Source organism: Nannizzia gypsea, genomic scaffold (genome assembly GCF_000150975.2).
Source record: "Nannizzia gypsea CBS 118893 supercont1.1 genomic scaffold, whole genome shotgun sequence".
Classification (NCBI taxonomy): Eukaryota; Fungi; Ascomycota; class Eurotiomycetes; order Onygenales; family Arthrodermataceae; genus Nannizzia; species Nannizzia gypsea.
Window position 1 is genome coordinate 5,168,649 of NW_003345201.1, and position 20,275 is coordinate 5,188,923.

General features: G+C 47.8%; 11 protein-coding genes across 11 annotated transcripts; 6 read left to right on the forward strand and 5 right to left on the reverse strand.

The window, feature by feature from the left end:
• Positions 1 to 6: 6 nt before the first annotated feature.
• Positions 7 to 3,019, reverse strand: MGYG_01901 (JmjC domain-containing protein; the record flags this gene model as incomplete). Its single annotated transcript, XM_003177791.1, has 2 exons — positions 7 to 2,684; positions 2,749 to 3,019. The coding sequence occupies 2 exons, from the start codon at positions 3,017 to 3,019 to the stop codon at positions 7 to 9; spliced, it is 2,949 nt and encodes a 982-aa protein (XP_003177839.1).
• A 265-nt stretch (positions 3,020 to 3,284) lies between these two features.
• Positions 3,285 to 4,469, forward strand: MGYG_01902 (para-hydroxybenzoate-polyprenyltransferase; the record flags this gene model as incomplete). Its single annotated transcript, XM_003177792.1, has 1 exon — positions 3,285 to 4,469. The coding sequence occupies one exon, from the start codon at positions 3,285 to 3,287 to the stop codon at positions 4,467 to 4,469; it is 1,185 nt and encodes a 394-aa protein (XP_003177840.1).
• A 56-nt stretch (positions 4,470 to 4,525) lies between these two features.
• MGYG_01903 (phosphopantothenoylcysteine decarboxylase) lies at positions 4,526 to 5,224 on the reverse strand (the record flags this gene model as incomplete). The annotated part of the gene is made up of 1 exon (XM_003177793.1): positions 4,526 to 5,224. One exon carries the CDS (start codon positions 5,222 to 5,224, stop codon positions 4,526 to 4,528), a length of 699 nt encoding a protein of 232 aa, XP_003177841.1.
• Positions 5,225 to 5,529: 305 nt separating this feature from the next.
• MGYG_01904 (serine/threonine protein kinase) lies at positions 5,530 to 6,857 on the forward strand (the record flags this gene model as incomplete). The annotated part of the gene is made up of 4 exons (XM_003177794.1): positions 5,530 to 5,825; positions 5,894 to 6,156; positions 6,226 to 6,443; positions 6,507 to 6,857. 4 exons carry the CDS (start codon positions 5,530 to 5,532, stop codon positions 6,855 to 6,857), a joined length of 1,128 nt encoding a protein of 375 aa, XP_003177842.1.
• Positions 6,858 to 7,130: 273 nt separating this feature from the next.
• Positions 7,131 to 7,708, forward strand: MGYG_01905 (monothiol glutaredoxin-5; the record flags this gene model as incomplete). Its single annotated transcript, XM_003177795.1, has 3 exons — positions 7,131 to 7,157; positions 7,218 to 7,482; positions 7,554 to 7,708. 3 exons carry the CDS (start codon positions 7,131 to 7,133, stop codon positions 7,706 to 7,708), a joined length of 447 nt encoding a protein of 148 aa, XP_003177843.1.
• A 428-nt stretch (positions 7,709 to 8,136) lies between these two features.
• On the forward strand, positions 8,137 to 9,129 carry MGYG_01906 (hypothetical protein; the record flags this gene model as incomplete). The annotated part of the gene is made up of 3 exons (XM_003177796.1): positions 8,137 to 8,374; positions 8,431 to 8,972; positions 9,055 to 9,129. The coding sequence occupies 3 exons, from the start codon at positions 8,137 to 8,139 to the stop codon at positions 9,127 to 9,129; spliced, it is 855 nt and encodes a 284-aa protein (XP_003177844.1).
• A 167-nt stretch (positions 9,130 to 9,296) lies between these two features.
• Positions 9,297 to 10,861, reverse strand: MGYG_01907 (ethanolamine-phosphate cytidylyltransferase; the record flags this gene model as incomplete). The annotated part of the gene is made up of 4 exons (XM_003177797.1): positions 9,297 to 9,632; positions 9,687 to 10,461; positions 10,552 to 10,669; positions 10,738 to 10,861. 4 exons carry the CDS (start codon positions 10,859 to 10,861, stop codon positions 9,297 to 9,299), a joined length of 1,353 nt encoding a protein of 450 aa, XP_003177845.1.
• Positions 10,862 to 11,450: 589 nt separating this feature from the next.
• Positions 11,451 to 12,739, forward strand: MGYG_01908 (hypothetical protein; the record flags this gene model as incomplete). Its single annotated transcript, XM_003177798.1, has 3 exons — positions 11,451 to 11,492; positions 11,752 to 11,891; positions 11,977 to 12,739. The coding sequence occupies 3 exons, from the start codon at positions 11,451 to 11,453 to the stop codon at positions 12,737 to 12,739; spliced, it is 945 nt and encodes a 314-aa protein (XP_003177846.1).
• A 688-nt stretch (positions 12,740 to 13,427) lies between these two features.
• Positions 13,428 to 14,090, reverse strand: MGYG_01909 (MSF1; the record flags this gene model as incomplete). The annotated part of the gene is made up of 2 exons (XM_003177799.1): positions 13,428 to 13,850; positions 13,938 to 14,090. 2 exons carry the CDS (start codon positions 14,088 to 14,090, stop codon positions 13,428 to 13,430), a joined length of 576 nt encoding a protein of 191 aa, XP_003177847.1.
• An 879-nt stretch (positions 14,091 to 14,969) lies between these two features.
• MGYG_01910 (PX domain-containing protein) lies at positions 14,970 to 17,956 on the forward strand (the record flags this gene model as incomplete). The annotated part of the gene is made up of 2 exons (XM_003177800.1): positions 14,970 to 15,463; positions 15,526 to 17,956. 2 exons carry the CDS (start codon positions 14,970 to 14,972, stop codon positions 17,954 to 17,956), a joined length of 2,925 nt encoding a protein of 974 aa, XP_003177848.1.
• A 463-nt stretch (positions 17,957 to 18,419) lies between these two features.
• On the reverse strand, positions 18,420 to 19,738 carry MGYG_01911 (solute carrier family 25 member 42; the record flags this gene model as incomplete). The annotated part of the gene is made up of 5 exons (XM_003177801.1): positions 18,420 to 18,639; positions 18,698 to 18,834; positions 18,895 to 19,170; positions 19,234 to 19,545; positions 19,634 to 19,738. The coding sequence occupies 5 exons, from the start codon at positions 19,736 to 19,738 to the stop codon at positions 18,420 to 18,422; spliced, it is 1,050 nt and encodes a 349-aa protein (XP_003177849.1).
• Between the last annotated feature and the right edge of the window lie 537 nt (positions 19,739 to 20,275).

A 20,275-nucleotide genomic window follows, 5' to 3' on the forward strand; every position in this document is an offset into this window, starting at 1 on the left:
TCACATTTATGCCCATCCATCATTATCATCATCCTCTACCCAGCCCATCGCCTGAAGTTTGGCCGTTTTGGTTTTTGTAGTCTGCTTAGCTGAACCATTCATCTCGGGTATAGGTTCCAGCGGTGACTTGGGTTCCGGCTGCGCGGCGGGTATTGACTCACCCATCTCCTCTGTTTGACTTACTTCGCCAGTTATCTTAGTGGGGGGCGCAGCTTTGGATTTCAAGGTTTTGGCTGCTACCGACTTCTTGACGGTCTTCTTTGCAGGTCGCGAGCTTCGAGGGCGTAACATAGCCTGTGAAGTTTGTTTCTCAGCCATATCTTCACCTTCGCTTTGATCACTACCAGATCCCTCAAGCTCATCTGGCCGCATGGGATTCGGTTGACTCCGTCTTGTCGCAACCTTTCTCGTCCCAGAAACATTGATACGAGAAATAGATCGTCGAGAAAGAGTAAAATCGTCATCGATTTCAATCCCTCGTTTTCGTCTACTGCCAGCACCATCGTCCAGCCGTGGGTCTACAGGAAGATCTTCGGGTTCATCTTCATCCATTTCGCCCCCATTAACTGCTTCTGGTGCCTGTCCGTTAGTTTGAAAGAGGTTCGGGTCAACAGGAAATTCTTGGGGTTTATTCTGTTCTGCTGGTTGCTCCGGCTCGGGGTATTCAAATGTAATGCCCTCGGTAGGTTGATAACGATCAGCCATGTCTTCTCGAAAAACTGCATTTTGGGGGACAACAAAGCTTGTTTGTCGGCCTATGCCCATAAGGGCCGGATCTATGAGACTTTCATCCAAGTTGATGTCATTGTTTTGATCTCCTTCCGGCCTCACCTCGCCGTCGTCAGAGTCATGATCATCTAAAACGGGTTCATCCAATTTAGCCTTTTCTGCTTCTTCTATCCTCAGTTGCATTCTTCGGCTATCCTGTGATGTTTCAGGATGCTCGCCTGATTTCTTGAGCCAAAATAGGTTGGAGTGACTAAAATCCACCAGCGACTCCACGCTTCTGATATCAGCAATTTTCTTGGTATCATGGCCAATTCGGGTCTCAGTTGGTACATATCCTTCAATTGTTGGGTCGCGGCGCTTGCAATTAGCACATGGACATATCCTTTCGCATCTCGGGCATTTCCAGCTCCGTACTTCCAGCACTGTCATTGGCATAATATCGAATGCTCTGTACAAACTGCCATAACACCAGTGCAAATTGCATTGGGAACATGTCTCGAGCTTCCAGTTCAATGTCGGGCCACAAATGTGGCATCGACTATACTTATGTTTATCAGCTTTGGTTATTTTTCGACGTTTTCTATTTGAATCCCTGTGGTCTTCATCATCGTCGTCAACATTATCTTTGACCGGTTTTTTGATGTCTGTCCACGGCCGGCGTTTCAATTCCACTTGGCATATTTCTGCCAGCGTCTTTTTTTCATATTTCTCCTGCTCAACCGAAAGAGGCTCAAAAACTTCCGTATCACGCTTGCGGCTTTTCGGTATAGGGAGCTTGGCGATCTGGTTCCTCCAGCGTTCATGGTCCCGAGTAAGATCTTTCCAACGAAATTGCTCCACCCATCTCAACTTAGAAATGCAAGCACAGCTTCGACCCATCACAAAGCAATCCATGCAAATGTCATAAGTGTCATCTTCGCCATCCGGGAATTTACCAATGCACGAGGGGCAGGTAAGAAATCTGTTGAAGATATTGCACCGACAATATGAACAAGTGATGTTGCTTGAAAACGGAATCAACTCGACGTTTTTGGGCTCCGGTATACGTGTAGAAAAACTTTCAGATAAAAGAATCTGGGTGAATAACGCAAATAGACGTTTAATGTCGGTCTGTAGGTTGCGGTATCTTAATTTGTCACGACTAGTTGCCCTTTCGAGGAGACCCGAATATTTCTTGAGGGAAAAGTAAATGATTGCCTTGTTCTTGTACTGTTCGTCTCTGCACACCATTCTAGCCCGGGGTAGCGCTTCAGTCAGAGCAAGATCGAGTGTTTCGGCAGTCGTCCTATTCCATGCAACTTTCATCGTACGAGTGCCCCTATTCCAGACCTGATGAGGCGCAAGTGGAGGAATTAAAATGAAGTCACCGACTTTCTGTTCCACAACCCAAGTCTTGAAAGGCGCAGACTTCCAGGCATTTATTTGCGCAAAGTGGTCCTCGATTTCAATATCGTGTCCTAACGTTGACAGCCAATACTCTGAGACAACCTTAAGGTCTTTTTTTTCCGTCATGAACCAGATTGAGGACCCCGGTTTTGTCGGTTTTCCGTCTTCTAATCCACCAGTTGAAGCTTCGACCATGATATTGTGCCCAAGTGTAGCGCACATCTCCCGGTGAGCAGGGGTGTAGGTACCCTCATGACCAATATAGCACATCATGTTCATTGCCCTCATCTCTTCGGGGAGGCTACTCATCAAGTCACCAGCAGCAGCCACCTCTCCCTCTTTACCCCCAACAGACCCATTCATGTAATAAAGAAACGGTGGAAGGAGTGATCGTAGTTTCTCATGCCAGACTGGAGGGCAATCGATATCTTTCAGATACATGCGTTGCCGGCTGGGGTCTTTGTAATTTGTTGCGTCAAATTGGTCAGTAAGGCCGCCCATGCTAGAAAGGTAGTGCTGAATAGTTAGCGGTACATTTGTCTTATGTGTGAGATCTCTTGCGAATTCGACTAATAAGTTGTTAGGTTTGCGCGTTAGCTGTTGTACCATATCTCATACATAGGATTGACATACCTTTGCTTCCGTGGTTGTCTTTGAGCCAGCGTGGGGAAAAGATCCATTTCTCCAGCTTACTCCCATAGCCCTCTACAACCAGAGGCTTCCCCGCTTGAATGACATGTAACTTCACCAACTTCTCAAAATCCTCGATCCCTTGTTCTTCGATCGCGTGGGCAGGAATTCGCGTTACCGGCATGAAATTAGGCGTGGATTCAATCAGTTCTGTAAAATCAAGATCCGGCGAGATGGGCTCAAAGGCCGCGCGCGGCAGCTGAAGCCCAGGCATCGCTCTGAAGCGAGGATGTTGCGTCGCAACAGCTGTGTATCTGATGATGGTCAATTCGTCACTTAAATTGAATATTGGAAGCTAGCTGCTTAATTTAACGCGAAAATACATCACGTGACATGACTTTTTCTAAGGTTTTCAACGGCGTGAAAGGTAGCTGTGAAGAGTCCAACTTCCAGAGTTCGCGGCGAAAGAAGCTAAGGGTTGCAATTGGGACGGTACAATTGGGGATTTTCATGGATACAGTGCTAACTTTATGATCAATATGCTGCCTCATAGCTGTGGCTATCTTAGAGCCGGGTTGGCTGTTTCCCGACATACCTTTGCCGGTTGCCATGCGCCGCACACCAGGAGAATACCGAGCATATCAAAATTTCAACTATTAAGCCAAATACGACAGCCTCGAGAGCCATTGCTGCGATATAATTCTTCTGCTCCCGCTATAGCTGCTAGCCAGAAGCTAGAGCGATATTCACCACCAACAACAGGCGTTCTCGCTGCTCTTCCGAAGAAATGGGTACCATATGCGGAATTGATACGCCTCGACAAACCAACCGGGACTTACTATCTATACTTCCCTTGCCTCTTTTCGACACTCCTTGCGGCGCCATTAGCCATGCCAATGGCTACTCCTCTCGAAGTTGCTTGGTTTTCTGGCCTGTTTTTCGCCGGAGCTTTAGTCATGCGAGGAGCTGGGTGTACGATAAATGATCTATGGGACCGAAACCTGGATCCTCATGTAGAACGAACGAAGTTTCGGCCAATTGCGCGGAGAGCTATTACTCCGAAAGACGCGATTATATTTACTGGCGCTCAGCTCTTTGCTGGACTTGCGATACTCCTTCAATTCCCTTTTGAATGCTTCTGGTATGCAACTCCAAGTCTCCTCTTCGTTGCAGCATATCCACTAGCAAAGCGGGTGACGAATTATCCCCAAGCAATGTTAGGGTTAACATTTTCCTGGGGCGCGGTGATGGGATTCCCTGCTCTGGGGGTTGATGTTTTGGGTGATACTAGCATCCTAGCAGCGTGTGCCGCTCTATATGCAAGCAATGTGGCCTGGACTATACTTTATGACACTATATATGCGCATATGGATGTCAAAGATGATGCCAAAGCAGGAATAAAATCGATTGCTTTGGCTCATATTGACAATAGCAAATATGTGATGTCAGGGCTTGCAGCAGTTCAGGTTGGTCTGCTTGCTGCGGCGGGTGTAGCGGCTGGTGCTGGGCCTGTCTTCTTTGTGGGAAGCTGTGGTGGTGCCATGTTATCACTGGGAACCATGATCTGGCGAGTAAAGCTTACCGACCCCAGGGATTGTTGGTGGTGGTTCAAGTACGGCTGCTGGTTCACGGGAAGCACCATATCGCTTGGCCTACTTGGTGACTATGTTATGAGAAGATCTGATCAAAATGAAGATCTTAAACACGAAGAAGTGACACTGTAATTGTGTGACATGGAGTTTGTATCAATAGATTGTATAATATATTCAGTAGCCTAATACTATACGTCACAGTACTCTTCAATGATTTTTACTATCTTTCTCCAGTCTTCCATTGCACCATCCCCCACATCACCGCAAGCAAGGGCTTTTTCCATTGGCTTTATAACTGTCACCCAGCCGCCTTCAGTTTCAGACTGGAAGCCCCAGCTCGTCTTAAGAGTTTCGACCTGCCTGCGCGTCAGCGGGTTTTTCCACATCGCAGTGTTCATTGCAGGTGCCACAAATATACGTGGCTTAGGCTTCTTTCCCGGATCAATCGTGCCTGAAGTGTCCCACGCCCGCACAACAGAGAGTAGCAGGTTATCCGCCATCCCAACTGTCATTTTTGCCAGGGTATTCGCGGACAGTGGTGCTATAAGTAGGACATGAGCCCACCTCCGTAGCTCGATATGTAAAATGTCCGCACCCCGCACCCAGGGTTTCTTCCATTCGTCCTCATCATGGTATATTCCCTCGACATTTTTCATCCTCCGGATTTGTTGCAAACTCGGCTGTTCGTCACTCTGTCCATTGAGGAAGTTGGCTGAAGACTCCGTGACAATGATACGAATGGAAAATCTATTTTGGGATCCCAGAGAAGTGACTATATTCGGTAGTTTTATTGTAGCCACTGAGCCAGTGGCTGCGAGCAGAATATGGGTTTTCCCATCATTGACATAGTTTGCGGCTGAAAATGCCGGGGCTAGTTCTTCATCCATTGCGTGAATCTGTTATAGCTTTCCTCTCAACCTTAGACTGGTAGCTAATCCCACCTGAGCATAACATGTAGAAGGGGAGGTAAAGAATGAGTTTTTTAGCCGTGAGGATAAGTAGTTAAAGTTGGGTGGGGCAAAGGCTGTTCGGATGCGGCTCGTCGGCTAAAGAGGCGCCGTTTCCGACAACCTTGAGGCCATGAGCTTGACAACCCATTTTGTCCCTAAGCAGAGTGTGTAGGAGTTGGGTATGGGAAGGAGTTAAGGGTGATTCAAATCCCAATTTCTTTACTCTTGCTCAAATTACTATAATGTCTAATGCTGTCTTTTCCTCTTGTCCAGTCTATCTTCCTCATACAAGAAGGCATCTAGGTAGTCTCTACCGTTCAATAAGGTGTCATGTCTTTTCGGGTTCTATACTACCCTCAGGCTACCTGGCTTCTGTTTACAGGCGTAATTATTCGAACAACTTTCCCTCTGGGGCAAAAAAACCACACAGAATTGCATCCACTGGAGCAGAGATAGTCGGTGAATCCGGCCAGCGATACATTATCGAAAAGGTTCTTCAAAAGAAAGAAGTTCCCGGTACTTGCGTTTACCTTGCAAAGTCTGTCACTCTTGGTTGCATTTTTCTCTTCTTATCATCAGGCCTCAGGGTCCTAACCATTGAACTAGAGATGGGGAACAGAGATTTATACTAAAGAATACCCATGACTTCGGTTACTATCGTGACATTTATCGCCGTCTTTCAACCTCACCCTGCCTTCGATTATTGCATGATACTGTGCCAAACCAGTCAATTTTTATCTATGAATACCTTAAGGATGACCTGCTTACCTTTGCTAGAAAAGATTTACCAATAGTGACCACAAAGCGCATTCTTCGAGATGCTCTACGCGGGCTGGAAGCGCTACATGATCAGAACATTGTTCACACTGGTATGGCTTGTTCAGAATTTGTTTCTCCCTCACTTGCTATGGTGATAATTACTCATATCCCTAACGTAGATATCAAGGCAAAAAACATCATGATTGACTGGGAGAAAGAAGCAGGAGAAACAGTCATCCATCGAGTTCAGCTTGCCGATCTGGAGGATAGTGCAATTCTACCTCCCAACTGCAATGTTCTTGGAAAAGCTGTGGGGAACTGGATGTGGCGTAGTCCAGAAGCCCATGCAGAAGCCCGGGTGAATACATCATCCGATATTTTCTCTTTTGGGCTTGTTGTGAGTAGATTTTCCGAAATTTACTACCAATTGATAGTAATCACACTAATGGAGATCAACCAGTGCATATGTGCAGTCTTCAAACATGTCATCCTTGCTGTAGACCCAAAGACTCTTCCAGAGGGCGTGGAAGCCCAAGCGATTATTCTACAGCGCCAACTCTCATATTTTGGGAACGATGAGTCCGTCGCTGCGTTCTTAAAGCATATAGGTGATGAGAATCCTTGGGGCGCAGTTTTTAATGTATTGTGGAACGGGTGGGATGAAACCACTCCTCGCGAGCCATTTGCTCTATGGAAAGGAGTTGATCCTGTATTTAAGGATCTCATTGCTGGGCTAACAGATATAGACCCTGGGAAGCGGCTCACTGCTAATGCTGCTTTGTGCCACCCGTGGTTCCAGCTCGACGAGTAAACCAGGTACTCCTGTACTATACAATCTCTATAACTAATTTAACATCTCGTCTCTCACAGTTCACTTACGGAGTACATATTGCTCAATTGAATTTCTTGCCCTGTGATTGGCTTCTCTGATTAATAATATCCGCTTTGCCCGAGGCCAAACTTAGATCCGAATGCAAAAAAGTTCCCCAAGAGCATCCGACAACTTTGCTGTATTAGCAATCATTTCACCGGGTCTTTAAACATATTATCGTTCTTTTAATAAGACACAGCAGCGGAAATAATAATGGCTTCCAGACTCTCGGTTTCGTCGGTAAGGACTACGGTACAATTATGTTGCTCTACATTGACACCAAGCTCACGTCCTTGATAGCTTCTCCGATTCTCCCGCCTACCAAACCCAGCGACTAAGAGATTTGGGCTCACTCCTTTGCAAATACGCCTACTCTCCGACGAAACCCGATCCGCCATCGATAAAGCCGTAGCTTCGGCGCCCGTGGTCCTGTTTATGAAAGGCACTCCAGAGACGCCACAATGCGGGTTTTCAAGGGCTAGCATTCAAGTTCTAGGTCTACAAGGGCTGGACCCAAAGAAGTTCACAGCATTCAACGTGCTAGAGGATCCTGAGCTAAGACAAGGTGCGACGCAACCGTAATATGATGATGAAATCTGAATTATCTGGCTGACTTGCTAGTTTTATCGATCATAGGGATCAAAGAATATTCCGACTGGCCAACCATTCCCCAGCTATACGTCGAGAAGGAGTTCATCGGTGGATGCGATATCTTGATGAGCATGCATCAGAATGGAGAGTTGTCTAAGCTCCTTGAAGATAAGGGCTTGGTCGTACAGGCCGAGCAGTGATCAAATCTATGCTTGCTCATAGGAGGAAATATGTGTTTGTATATGTTACAATAGTCGGCGTTATTGAGAAGGTCAAATTCTGGATTTTATATGTTTTACTTCTTTCACTAATGAGCCGTAAATTCGACTGTCTATACGTCTCTACCACCGGGTCAATGTTGAACCGATGAATGCAATGCATTCAATGTGCAATCCCAATTATACCCCCAGGCTTCTGGTTTACTTTCTTTGACTCTATCTCGATACCCAGCGGAATATTAAAATCTACGGGGGTTATTTGAGGCCGTGCGCGTCCGGTTTTGGTAAAGAGTCCCAAATAGGAAATCTTCACTACATGCCTCCAACCACATCTCTTTCGTCTGCCAATATTACCGAACAAGATACCATATCTACCATCACTCTCCCAATAGCACATACGTAACGATCCAATGGCTGAATCGCACCGTTACCGCTCAATATTCCAAACCCGAACGACCCGCGGCTCAGCATCACAGCGTTCACCCGGTCACACCCCATTCACTCGAGCGAATGCGAGGATGATGAGACTTAGACCTTCCATCCGTATGGAGCCCCCTAGTCCCCCAGACTTAAGAATGGATACAGCCAAGCTACGCTCAGTTGCTGCGGGATTAAGTGACGGACAAAATGCTCTGGACTCCTTCGTAGGTTAGTATGCCAACTGGGCATTGCGGCACTAGAATTACTCTGACTCCGGGTAACAGAACAACTGGAGAAGACTCGAGAGGGTATTGCAAAAGAACTTTCTACAGCAATTTCAAATACTGAGGACTCCATGAAGACTCGCCTTGATAAGATGACTACAAAATATGCTCAAAAGGCAGAGCAATTACAAGCCGACTACACAAAGGTATTGGGCCAACTCCGGGTACCAGTAACCGGGAAAAATGCTGCTGAGGACCAACCTGCGGAATTAGACTCTGTAGATGTGTTCGGGTTTGATCGGGATGCGTTCTTGAGCAAGGTAGAAGCTGAGAACCGGTCCCTGAAGCGGCTGTGGTGCGAATGGGAGAAAGTACAGCAGAAAATAGTCTGCCTTGCTGTTGAAGTACTCGGCGTGGAAAGGGCTGGTGTTACTAAGAATCATAAAAGGAGGGTGATGAAGAAGAGAGTGAACCGTGCTGCGGCTTTATTCGACAAGCAACAGGCTGAGCAGGGAGCTATGCTGGGAGAACTGCAAAAACAGGAAAAAGCCATTACGTTGATGGCAGAAATTTCTGTAAAAGCGTTGAAAGCCCGCCAAAAGGTATGTACTTTTCTACCGTCTGTTACTCGTTGGGCCAATGATGTATAGTTAGTGACTAATAACTGTCACTTACTGAATATAGAAACGTATGGATGAGAGGAAGAAACAGCGCGCAGAAGTCTGCCAGTTAGCAAAGAAGGTGATAGCCAATGTTTAAGTCGCTTCTTTGATATATGTATGTTTATTAAATAATAGTTTATTTAAGCACGAAGTCCTCTGTTGAAAGGGGAGCTGTCATGTACATTATTAATAGTTTTATAGTTTCAACTGTAATTCATCAATGTTTTGCACGAAGACGGTATTAGTATGGGATACCCCATATATCTAATTACCTTGTCCAGCCAACTTAGCTGATTCTTCTTGTTTTTTAACTTCTGCCTCATTGATGCTCTTGAGCATCTTGATCCTCTGCCGTTCTTCGAAGGCTGCTCTAGCTGTCATGATACGCTGTACTATTTCTCCAGCATTAACGTTTTGGAACTGATGATTGCCGATTTCTCTAAATATCCCTAGTTTTCTGGGCTCTTCATACGGGTCAAAGGTTAGAGGCATGAAGGTTGTGGGACCATGATACACCACATCAGCCATTCCAAAAGGTAGGGCCTTGAGGTATGCTTCAGTTGGAGTAAAAGGGGCAGCAAACACAACAGCATTTACATACTTCGGAAAACATTAGTTTGATGTACTTATTTGAAGGGGAGGGACAAGTCTTACACGACATTGGAGGACGCAGAGGCCTCGCTCAAAGATGTTCATGATTGGATAGTTTAGACCCTTCCAGCGGTTGATTACTTCGTCGTCATGTACACCAGCCACGATGTACGCAGGTCCGTAGTCCTCACCGTGTTCCTTTACTCTCTGGGCTGCTTTGTCTGGATGGAACCATCCACGGGCATCTCCCTCCCTTTCTTCTTCAACGTGTACGCGGCGGAGGAACTCGATATGGCCGGATGAAAACAAGTCGAAGCCACCGTCAACATAAACAATCTTCTGTCCTGGCTTCGGCTTTATACCTTCTACCAGCTGCTGCAGCTGCTCATGGGTTCCGGTAGTGGTAGGCGTACTCAGAGTCGAAGGGCCGTTCCAATGCCAGACCTCAGGTCCTGGACGTAGGCCTGTCTCGTCTGTGGCATAGTCTCTGATACGCTGGAAATGGCTCTTGCTAGTCTCCTCCATCTCTTCAGGAGTACCAGATCCCTCCTTTCCCGTGATATATGCAAGAAGAGACTTGATAAAGTGCGTCTTGGTGCAGAGAAGCATGCGGCCGACCAGATCAGTGGTCGAGATGCCAGGGGTACGCTTCACCACTAGAAAGCGGCCTGCCTCCTTGACGAACCGGTAGCAGTCGTTACCGTCACTGTCTGAGGTGATGTCGTCACCATGAACGACATACTGACATCCATAGTGGGATATCCAGTCTAGAGAAGTAACATATGGAGCGTACGGGATGGACTTTGATGACCATCGACAAGCATCCACGGCAGCGATCCTTCAGGGCTAATCAGCAATAAGAAGAAGAAGACAGCAATAGCAACAAATGGATCCCGCTTGTAAGCCGTAGGAGTATTGATTGACCAACCGTTCAGCAAGGGTCATGACGGTAGGGCCCTTATTATCTGCTATCTCCTCGTCCGAATGCACGCCAACGAGCAGTTCTTTTCCCAGTCTGCGGGCCTGTAGCATGGCTCCCGCATGGCCTAACCAAGCAAGCTCATTAGAACGACAGCCATCAGAAGAGTGTAATCCAATGCATCAATTGACGAACCATGGTGACTGAAGTCGAAGCAGCCATCCACCCAGATCCTGTCCTTTGATATCTCGACATCCTCCTGGGGATCTGCTGGCCACTGGCCCGGCTGTGGGAGGGCCCCGCGCTCAAACGCTGCCATCCCAGCAGCAGCAAAAATACACAGAACAGTCGGTCCGGCGTGTGTCTTCTACAGGAGCAAATGAGTAAGTGATCGCGTGTAGTCCTTAGCTACTAAGTCGATCCTCCCAAGTGGCGCTCGCCATCGTATTCCTTTCCGTCTCTTCTCGTCTTCCTCTTCGTCTTTCTCTTCTTCGCAAACTAGAAAAGGCACCACTTGATGACTAAGCTTCTCTCCCCTTGCCCGACAATACGCCCTCGTTACACGGAACTTCGGTAACTTTGCCCTGGCTCTATGGCATCGCTGGTAGCTTTGCCCCTGACCCGCCGGCCGTCTTGTCACGTACCGTATTTCCGACCTCGTTCTTCCGTCATCCATCCTTATCCTGCACTGCTGCTTCGAATCCCTGGCTCGTTCCAACGTCGAAGGCTCGCATTAGCGTCACATCTCCAACAAAAGTCGACCACAGCTCCCGCAGGCCCTTCGAGAGGCGCTGCACCTTGCCCGTCTCTTGGTCCATCGAGGACTTAGCATGTACCATCGGCTCCCGCGCGAGAGGAGGAGGGTTCCACACCCTTGAACAGTCGAGGAGATGCAGTCAGCTATAAAGATGCCCAAGCTCGAGACGGAGAAGGCTTCGGCTCACAACACTGTACGTTGGATGTCTCCTTTTCCTGTCCTATTTCTGCTTCTATCTCTCTCTCTCTCCTTTCTTTTTACGTCTTAATATACCTTCATATACCTCAAAGCCGCAAAGCTGGAGTACTCGGCCGTTCTTCATGTCGGGCCTCTTATGCCCAGGGGAGACTCCCTTGCTCCTCCCCCAAACCTTAGAGCTAGAGAGGTAAATCTCGATATATACTCCAATGCTTACCACCTGTGCCTCTTTTCTGGCATCTAAACATGTTTAGGGGTTCAACTCGTCCTCCACTCTATCTACACCCATAACCGGGAACAACAGCCTTGGTCCCCAGAGTGCTACTAATATATACACCCAAATACACGAAACTGCATCAAAACGGATACAGACACTAGATTACCTGCGTAGCGCGTGAGATACCTTCCCCTCTCCATGACTGTTGCCTTTTTTTTATCCGTGGGAATTCCGTGCTAACATGATATCAATTGGCCAACAGTCACAATGGCAGAGTATACTGGTTTAACACCACACACTTCTCCAAAGCTGACCTCGCTCGCATGCCCTACTTCGAGAAACGAAAACTCACCCGCCGTGCCATAAATTTCCTCTTCCTGGGATTCTCCCTCCCGCCGATACTGGATGTCAGCTCGGGACTATCCGAATATCTCAAATCTCTCAACGCTCTCCTGCTCGAGTTCGAATCCTTCCAACAAATCCATTCCGTGGATGGGGGACCTGCTGCAACTCTGGCCCGCGCAAGGCTGCCGCACATGTTCAAGCGGTCAGGCCAGTCCACCAAGGTGAGACGGACAAGCTCAGCTACCGAGATCGGTCTGCCCATGCAATCAGGAGGAGTAGATCACCACTCTGAACTTAAGCCCATGGGTAACATGGCCTCCGCAGGCGGTACCTCTGCAGTCTCCACGTTCCCGTCTAACTCTGAATCACAGGATCTGCTCCCTGGTGAAGAATATACATTCCTCCTAACGCCTTCATTGCCCTTTGACCCTGACTACTTTGAGATATTCGCCACTTTATGCGATGTGCTTATCGACTGCTATTCGAGGCTGGTTTCTCTTGTTTCTCACCCTAGCCTTTGCAATGCTGCCATGGGGGAGCTCTTTACCAAGGCTGATGCAAAGATACGAAAAGTAATCGTAAGCGGTATTGTTAGAGAGTTTGAGGATGCCAGTCGAGCCAGCGCGAAGAGCGAGGTTGCTGGCGTTGGACGTGTGGTTTTAGGTGGACTGCTGGGCTAATTTGAACAACGGTTTGAGTTTTCTTTCTTTTGTAATTAGCTATGTCTATCGGTGATAGATTTGACATCATTTCATGACGATCTAATGAACATATACCCAGTCTATTTTGTTTGTTGCATTTTACTTGGTTTATCAATATTGACTTACTACTCGAGAGAGAAAGTAATAATTCTAAGGTCATCACGACATGTAATTGTGTGCTGCAACACTAGCCTCTAAAGTTGTCTCCCCACTTGTATAATGTATATAGTGTACAATCGGACATCGATATTGGGACATGAAGAAGAGGTATAAACGAAGGAAAGAAAAAAAAGGAACAGAAGTAGAAATGGAAAACAAAGGGGAACGCTCATCTAATCCGAGTTGCGCCGTTCCCATTTTTATTTAGCCACCCAGATGAACAAAAGAAAATGGTATCCAACGCCAAAAATCAAATATAAAGCACGGTCTTTCTTTTTTAATGTAGTCGTGATTTAGGTAAACGCAAACCGCTCACAGGGAAATAAAGTCAAAGCCGTAAACTCCGCTGGTATTGGGATATAGAGGGGAGATATTCCGGTTTCTCAAGATCGATGTCGACGATTGCGTGGCAGAGAGAGCCCGTAGTTATCGGTAAAGTAATAGGCGTGGCCAGTTGTTAAGGCTTCCCCAAGGGTATTGATAGTAATATTAACCGTAGAACCGTTGGCTATTGGTGCGCGCGCTGAGCCTCCATTTCCTTCTTGTGCTCCAAGAAGACCCTCCGGCTCATTTCGAGGACAGACTCGAAGCCCTCTCGGCCCTTCTTCGCGTTCTGGCTGAAAGTTTCCACGCTAACGTCCTCGATCTTGTTCTTGATCTTCTGCCATCCGCTGCACATTGCAGTGATCTGGGCCTCCTGCTTAAAGTCCGTTTTGTGGCCGGGCATCGAGTTTGATGGTTGATAGGTGACGACCTCCCGCACCTTAAGGACGTTGGCCCATGATAGATTCGTGGAGCACATAGTGACTTTCTTTGATCGCGGATCGACATAGGATACCTCGTACACGTGAGATGTCGAACTGCCTCCGAACAGTTTAAGAATCCATTGAGGGGCCGTCTGGTTGCATGTTATTAGGCGCTCTGTCCGTAGCTATTATGAGAGAAGCCATAAGATTAGCCAGTTTATCCAAGATACTTTCAATGCTGTGTCTCGGAGAGATCAGAAGGAAGAACTCACAATGCCAGACTCTGGGTTGATATCGTGTGAGAGCACGTCCACCGCGATGACATGGGTCGACTTCTCGTTCCAGGGACAGTATTTACGCCAGTTGGCCGTGGACACCTCGTCCCAGGAGTAGTCGAATGTGCATGTGGACTCGAAGACCTTCATCGTCGCTCTGGCACGGAGAAGAGGAGTAACCGATTTGACGTCCTTTCGCTAACACGACACGAGGGATTAACCCCAGCCCCGACTGAGGCCGACACGTATAGGATAGTATTATATATTAGTCTATTAGTGCAGATTGACTGGCTGCCGACGACCTCGACCGTCTGCTATGTTGACTGACGATAGGAAAGATGAAATGCTCAAAACCCTTGATGACGCTTTCCCTCCGATCGAATTTCAAAGCAAAAAAAATTGTTACGAGAAAAAAAGTCAGGGCCCCAGCTGACTCATCAACGCCAAGCCCGCATGTGCCGGTTTGACCCGCCAAGGCACATGAGCATCACGTGCCGCATGTGTTATTTCTTTTCTTCGGTTACTTTATTTTTCTTCTGCTCGGCTTTTTTGAGCATATCTGAAGTTTGCTGCAATTGATTGAATATTGAATGCTTGCGTCTTATAGCCTCCATGATGGCCTGTTTAGCAGAGCCTGGGACCTTGATCGCGGGCTGGCGGACACGGTGGATGCGGGAGTGGTGGGTGCTCCATCCACAGACGGAGACATGGCACGTGACTGGCGCCTCGCCTCCTTATCGCCAGATCTATCAAACAAACGGACCAAACATGAAGCTCCAACAGCTTCCAACATCAATGATGCGATGAGTGGCCACTGTCTGGGATGGGAGTAAGGCCGTTTCACAGCTCCTTATATCCTTGATTTATGTCTCTGTTTCGAAATATGCGCTCTGTGCCTTGAAAGTCGATTTTCCTCTTTGACCAACTCCATCGGGGCCGCCGCCGCCGCCAACCCTGGCTACTGGAATAGAATGCACCTCGACGGATATACTGCCTGCTCAAGCCCATAATTGATGCAACAACCAAGCCATGGCTACAGAGGATGAAAAAATCGCTGCCACCGCGCACTTTGAACCCATTGCTCAACCGAAGCCTGCTACTATACCACCGAACTCTACTTCCCAGTCACTTGTCGACCAAGTCAGCCTTTTCGTTGCACACGCGGACAGAACAACCTTGATTTCAACTGCGGCCGGCGCTGTTGCCGTGTCGTATGTGCTGTTCGGAAGGCTTGCACTTCTTCTTATTGGTGCCATTGGAGGAGTGGTCCTGCACATATGGTGGGAAGGGCAGAACAGCGGAGCGGACGGTGATAATGAAGGAGCAGCAAAGCGCAAACGGCATGAGCTTAGCTTGGAGGTGGCCAACAGGTTGACAGCTTTATACGCTGACAACGCCTCCAAGGTGGATGACGATGAGGCCGCTAGCTCAGGAGAGTCTGCCCTAGATTACTCGAGGATGGGGCCAGCAACAGAAGTCGCATTGACTGCTCTAACTAATTCGGTGATTGCAGACTATGTAAGGTGAGCGTGATAATACTTCTGGATCCTTCTAAAGGTATGTATGAGGCTAATTATCCTGTTAGCTGGTGGTATAAACCAATTTTACCATCTGAGGACCAGTTTCCTGAAGCATGCCGCAATACACTCGTGAGCATGGTCCTGGCTGTGTCATCCCGCGTTTCCCGCAAACGGCCTGCCGACATGTTCCTGCAGTTTGCGACTAATTCAACATCCTTCATGATTGTATTCTTCAGTGAACTGTCTGCTGCTGTCGGCACAGCCACAACCGGGTCTAGGCCCGTGGCGGACTCTATAGACGAATACCTGGACAAAAACCCAGAAAGCAGTCTAGCCAATGTGCTATCATCCGACCAACAGGAAAATAAGCTTGGTCTCGTTGGAACAGACATACTCAAAACCTTCCTTGAACCATCGGTTTATAACTGTGGTCCTCTACGCATTTTTCTGCGTGAAGTTTTGTCTCGGTTGATACTACAACCCACTATAGATATGTGTTCTGATGCAGAGTATATCAATACCTGGATTGTATATCTACTTGAGCAAGGGGAGCCGCAGCTTCTGAATGCCATTGATGCAGGGCTAGAGCAAGCAGACAACATCAAACATAAAAGGCCGATCAGTACAGGGACTCCAACAACCAATGAATTGGAAAGGGAGGTCTCCAATATTGCTCCTAATCTTGGAGATCAGAAGCCAGTCGAACAAGTGCAGTCTGCAAAGCAGCTTTCCGATATCAATTTTGCACATAATGAAAATCTCAGTACAGTAGCAAACTTAGGAGACACCCCTAGACCACAAAACACTGAGCAGACAAGCAGGGATTCTGCCGTATATACACATATACCCACTGACTCCTCTTCATCCAATACCACCGATCCCAAACCCACCCCTGGCTCAAGCGGCAGCGTCAACGAAAACCCTCTCAATAGCCCCCCTCTTGGCAGCCAAACAACGCCAATTTTAGATAGTGCTAGCCCCTCCCCAGTTACGGCACAGCCTTCGCAGTTTCGCGGCTCCTCGGTTTCCATTATCGAAGACTTCAACGAAGATGACAAAAGCAATATACGCTCAAAGCCAACGAGCGAGTATCTGATCCAGATTGAGCCCAGCAACACTAAGCTTACTGGCTGGATGATTGCTAGGAAGTATAGCGATTTTGAAATACTGCATGAAACTCTACGACGGATTTCCGTTGTATCTGGAATTTCTGATTTCTCCCTACACCACAATGAATTACCTGGGTGGAAAGGAAGAAACAGAAGTAGCTTACGAGTTTCCCTTGAGAAATACCTACAGGCAGCTTTACAATATGAGCAACTAGCAGAATGTGAGGGGATAAAAAAATTTTTGGAGAAGGGGCGGCAATCCGGCCTCGAGCCGGACTCTGCCTTGCCTAAGTCTGGATTTCCGTTTGCAGCACCTGCGGCTGTTTTTGAAAACGTGGGCAAGGGAGTAATGGGTGTCCTGGGAACTGCGCCGAAGGGTGTTGCAAATAGTGGAAAGGCCCTCGTCGGCGGGGTTTCAGGGATATTCGGGGCCTCGGGGAACGACAGCAGGAAGCGAGTCAACAGTAATGCAGCAGACAGGCCTACGGCTATTCGCGGTACCTCCATGGATATCCAACCGTCAGCCATGAAGAGCTTCACAGCTCACTCTAAGAATCTCTCAATGAGTAACTTGCAGGAGCGGCCTCGAACGGTGTTCCAGCCGCAGCCAGCCCATCAAGAAACTGAATCGGGAGATATCAGTGCTGAATTACCTACTTCGACCGCTCGTGCTAGTAGTTCGTTGGCTAGCTCTTGTGAAAATTTAGCAGAAGAAGGAAATATTACACCGCAGTCATCACCGGATACCCTAGATGCACCGCATGTGGCCCTTCCCCCAGCGGGCAACATCGAGACCAATGCAGAGCCAGTAGATAAAGATAAAGCTGAATCCACCAGCTCGAATGGTATAGAATCACCGCCAAAGAGAAGTTCGGAGGGTCGCAATTACGCCCCTGTTTCAGAGGAAGAAGCAGTCGTCGTGGTTGAACTGCTTTTTGCGGTAATCAACGAAGTCTACAGTCTTTCATCGGCGTGGAATATCCGGAAGAGACTGCTGAACGCTTCGAAATCTTTCCTGTTGCGCCCGGGAAACCCTAGTTTGGAGGCTATTCGGGCTCTACTCCAAGATTCAATCATTGATGGCAATACGACCGATGAGGCGCTAGCTGGGTATATAACTAAGCTACACAAAAGCAGCTTACCAACAGAGGAGGATATAAAGGCATATCCTCCTCCGCTATCGTTAGAGCAGAAAGAACAGCTCAGGATCAAGGCCCGGGCACTACTGATAAGTAGAGGCATGCCGCCAGCTCTAATGGGTATTATGGGTGCAAATGCGACTGGAGAGGCCCTTGGGAAAATATTTGACTGTCTACAGATACCATCTGTTGGCAGAGCTTTCGTCTTTGCCATCCTTCTGCAGGCGATCAGAGTGATGACACAATGAAAAATCCGGTAGAGCTGTATAAATATATATATATATAAACATATTTTTCATGAACTAGCTAGGCCAATACAAGTCGTATAGATCCAACCCTTTCTCTAAGCCTGGAAGTAAATCCTGGAAACCGAAGGAAAATAGTTCTATCTCAATCGAAGAAAAATCTAGTCCTAGATCTGGCCAAAGCTAAAATTACATCTATTTAATCGTCCCGTCTTCCCCAGGAGAAACCGATCACCGCTTTTTAGAAGAATTGTGAGAAAAAAAAAGAATGCTGCAAACAATAAGATCCGATGTGAGACAAGGACGAAGGAAGAAAAGGTAGAAAGGAAGTTACTGGAGTCAGGAAATCACCAGGATGCTCTAGATGCCAACCAATGTCGAAGAGTGAAAAAGATCGACATAACGAAGGAGATATGAATCTATGGATGAGGTTGAGAAAGGAAATTGAGTGGTTAGTGAGGTTCGTCTATTTCGATAGACCAACGAAGAAGTCCCGTGTAAGCTCGAAACTGAGCCAGCTGCTGGCCATGCTTGGAGCAACTTTTAGGAGGTTTGGAACGATGCCCTTGTAGAAGCCGCGAATGCCTTCTTCAAGAGCGATTACTCGGACAGCATCGAAGATGGAAGTGTACTTGTATCCCATGCCGGACATGGTATTTATCTGGAACCGACGACGGAGGACATCACTAGAAGTTATGTAAGCTGGGAAGTCCGGTGAAGTTGGTTGGTCTAGGGGAGGCTCACAATGGATATGTGCATGTTTGAGCCACGGCACCAGATATGGCTCCGGCTAATAGTTTTCTCGGAGCACTTGGGTTTGACTCGCCCTCGGGCGTGAGGACCTTTCGTATTGATTCATACGTCATGAAATTCAATCCAACCTTTGCATGGTCAGCTGATGCAGTCGATGACATCGGGGACATCCTCCAGGTAAGACTTACGTAAGGAGCCACGCCGGCAACGGTAGGGAGTATTCCTCTGTACAGCGCAACGATGCCGCCCTCATTTTTGTACATGAGGCGCATTGTCTCATACATTCCGGGTAGTTTCGTTTGATGTTGACCTTTCAGTTCCGCAAAGGATGCCGACTGGATCGAAAGACGGGTGCGTACGATGTCCAGGGGGTAAGTGAAAGTGACGGACGTAATACCAGCGAGTCCACCGCATGTAAGCCGTCTTAGGGGAGTCAGCTCTCCGCCAGGCGTCGGTTCAAATGCCTAGAATCGAAGCCAGTTAGCAAAATATTCTCTAGTAATGGAGAGCACCTTTCAAGCCTCTACCTTTTTGTATAGATTGTAGCTTCCAAACTGAACTGCGGAATATGGAACGATTCGAATGCAGTTTGTTCCGTTACCACGCATGAACCCTCTCCAGCCTTCTTCTCTCCACATTTTAGCAAGACCTTTGCCTATGGAGAGCTTGTATTCTTCTCGACCAACGCTCTGGACCTGAAGGAGAATCTTCAACCGTTCTAGCGGAGACACGATCGTTCTGGATACGGCGCCTGCAACGCCGCCGCCGATGAAGGCCGCAACGACGGGGTCTGCTAACCTCTCGGTCACCGCTGCGAGGGTAGCATTTCGTTGCTTGACCTATATAAAGTAAATCCAGCCACACTGTCAGCCCGCCACAGTCAATTCCGTAGAAAACAGCGTGTTAACCGTCGAAGAGAGCTCTAACCTGTGCCTGTGGGAATACATCTGCAGCTCCGGCAGGCAGCTGTGTCAAGCTGTGACGCAGAGCGGCTCTGTCGTCTGGATTATCGTCTTTGCGATTGAGACTCATCGTGAGGGGTTACAGTCGAATAGCTTCAGGCCAGAGAAACAATCAGTAACCGTCTTACTACCAGCTGACGGGCAAATGGAACTACCTATATTCCCCGGTGTTATATCCTTATAGCTTTGAAAACTGCTTTGCGCGCAAGTGGCCGACGGACGGACTCCGGTTTGGAGAAAGGCGAAAGCTAGACCCAAGAGGGGCAAATGGCAACAGTGAAGTGTCTAGAGCGAAACATGCTCTGAAATAGAGAGCTGCTGGAGGGGAGATTGGTCGGTCGAGTCGACTGTGTGCTGTCTTAAACCATCCGGATGTATAGAGTGGCAGGCGAGGCTTGATAGGCGAGAATATTTAGGGGGATCTCGACTTTATCCGGGCTGGGCTGGTGACAACAGGGCGAACAAGTGACTTGCTGGCTAAGTCACGGCTCCATCTAAGCCTGGACAAGTGATGTAAGGTAAAAGTGAACAACACAAAGAACAGCTAATGCTCTGGCGTTCAAATGACCTGCTCCAGAGTGTTAATCCAGTGAGTGGAAGGTGAATC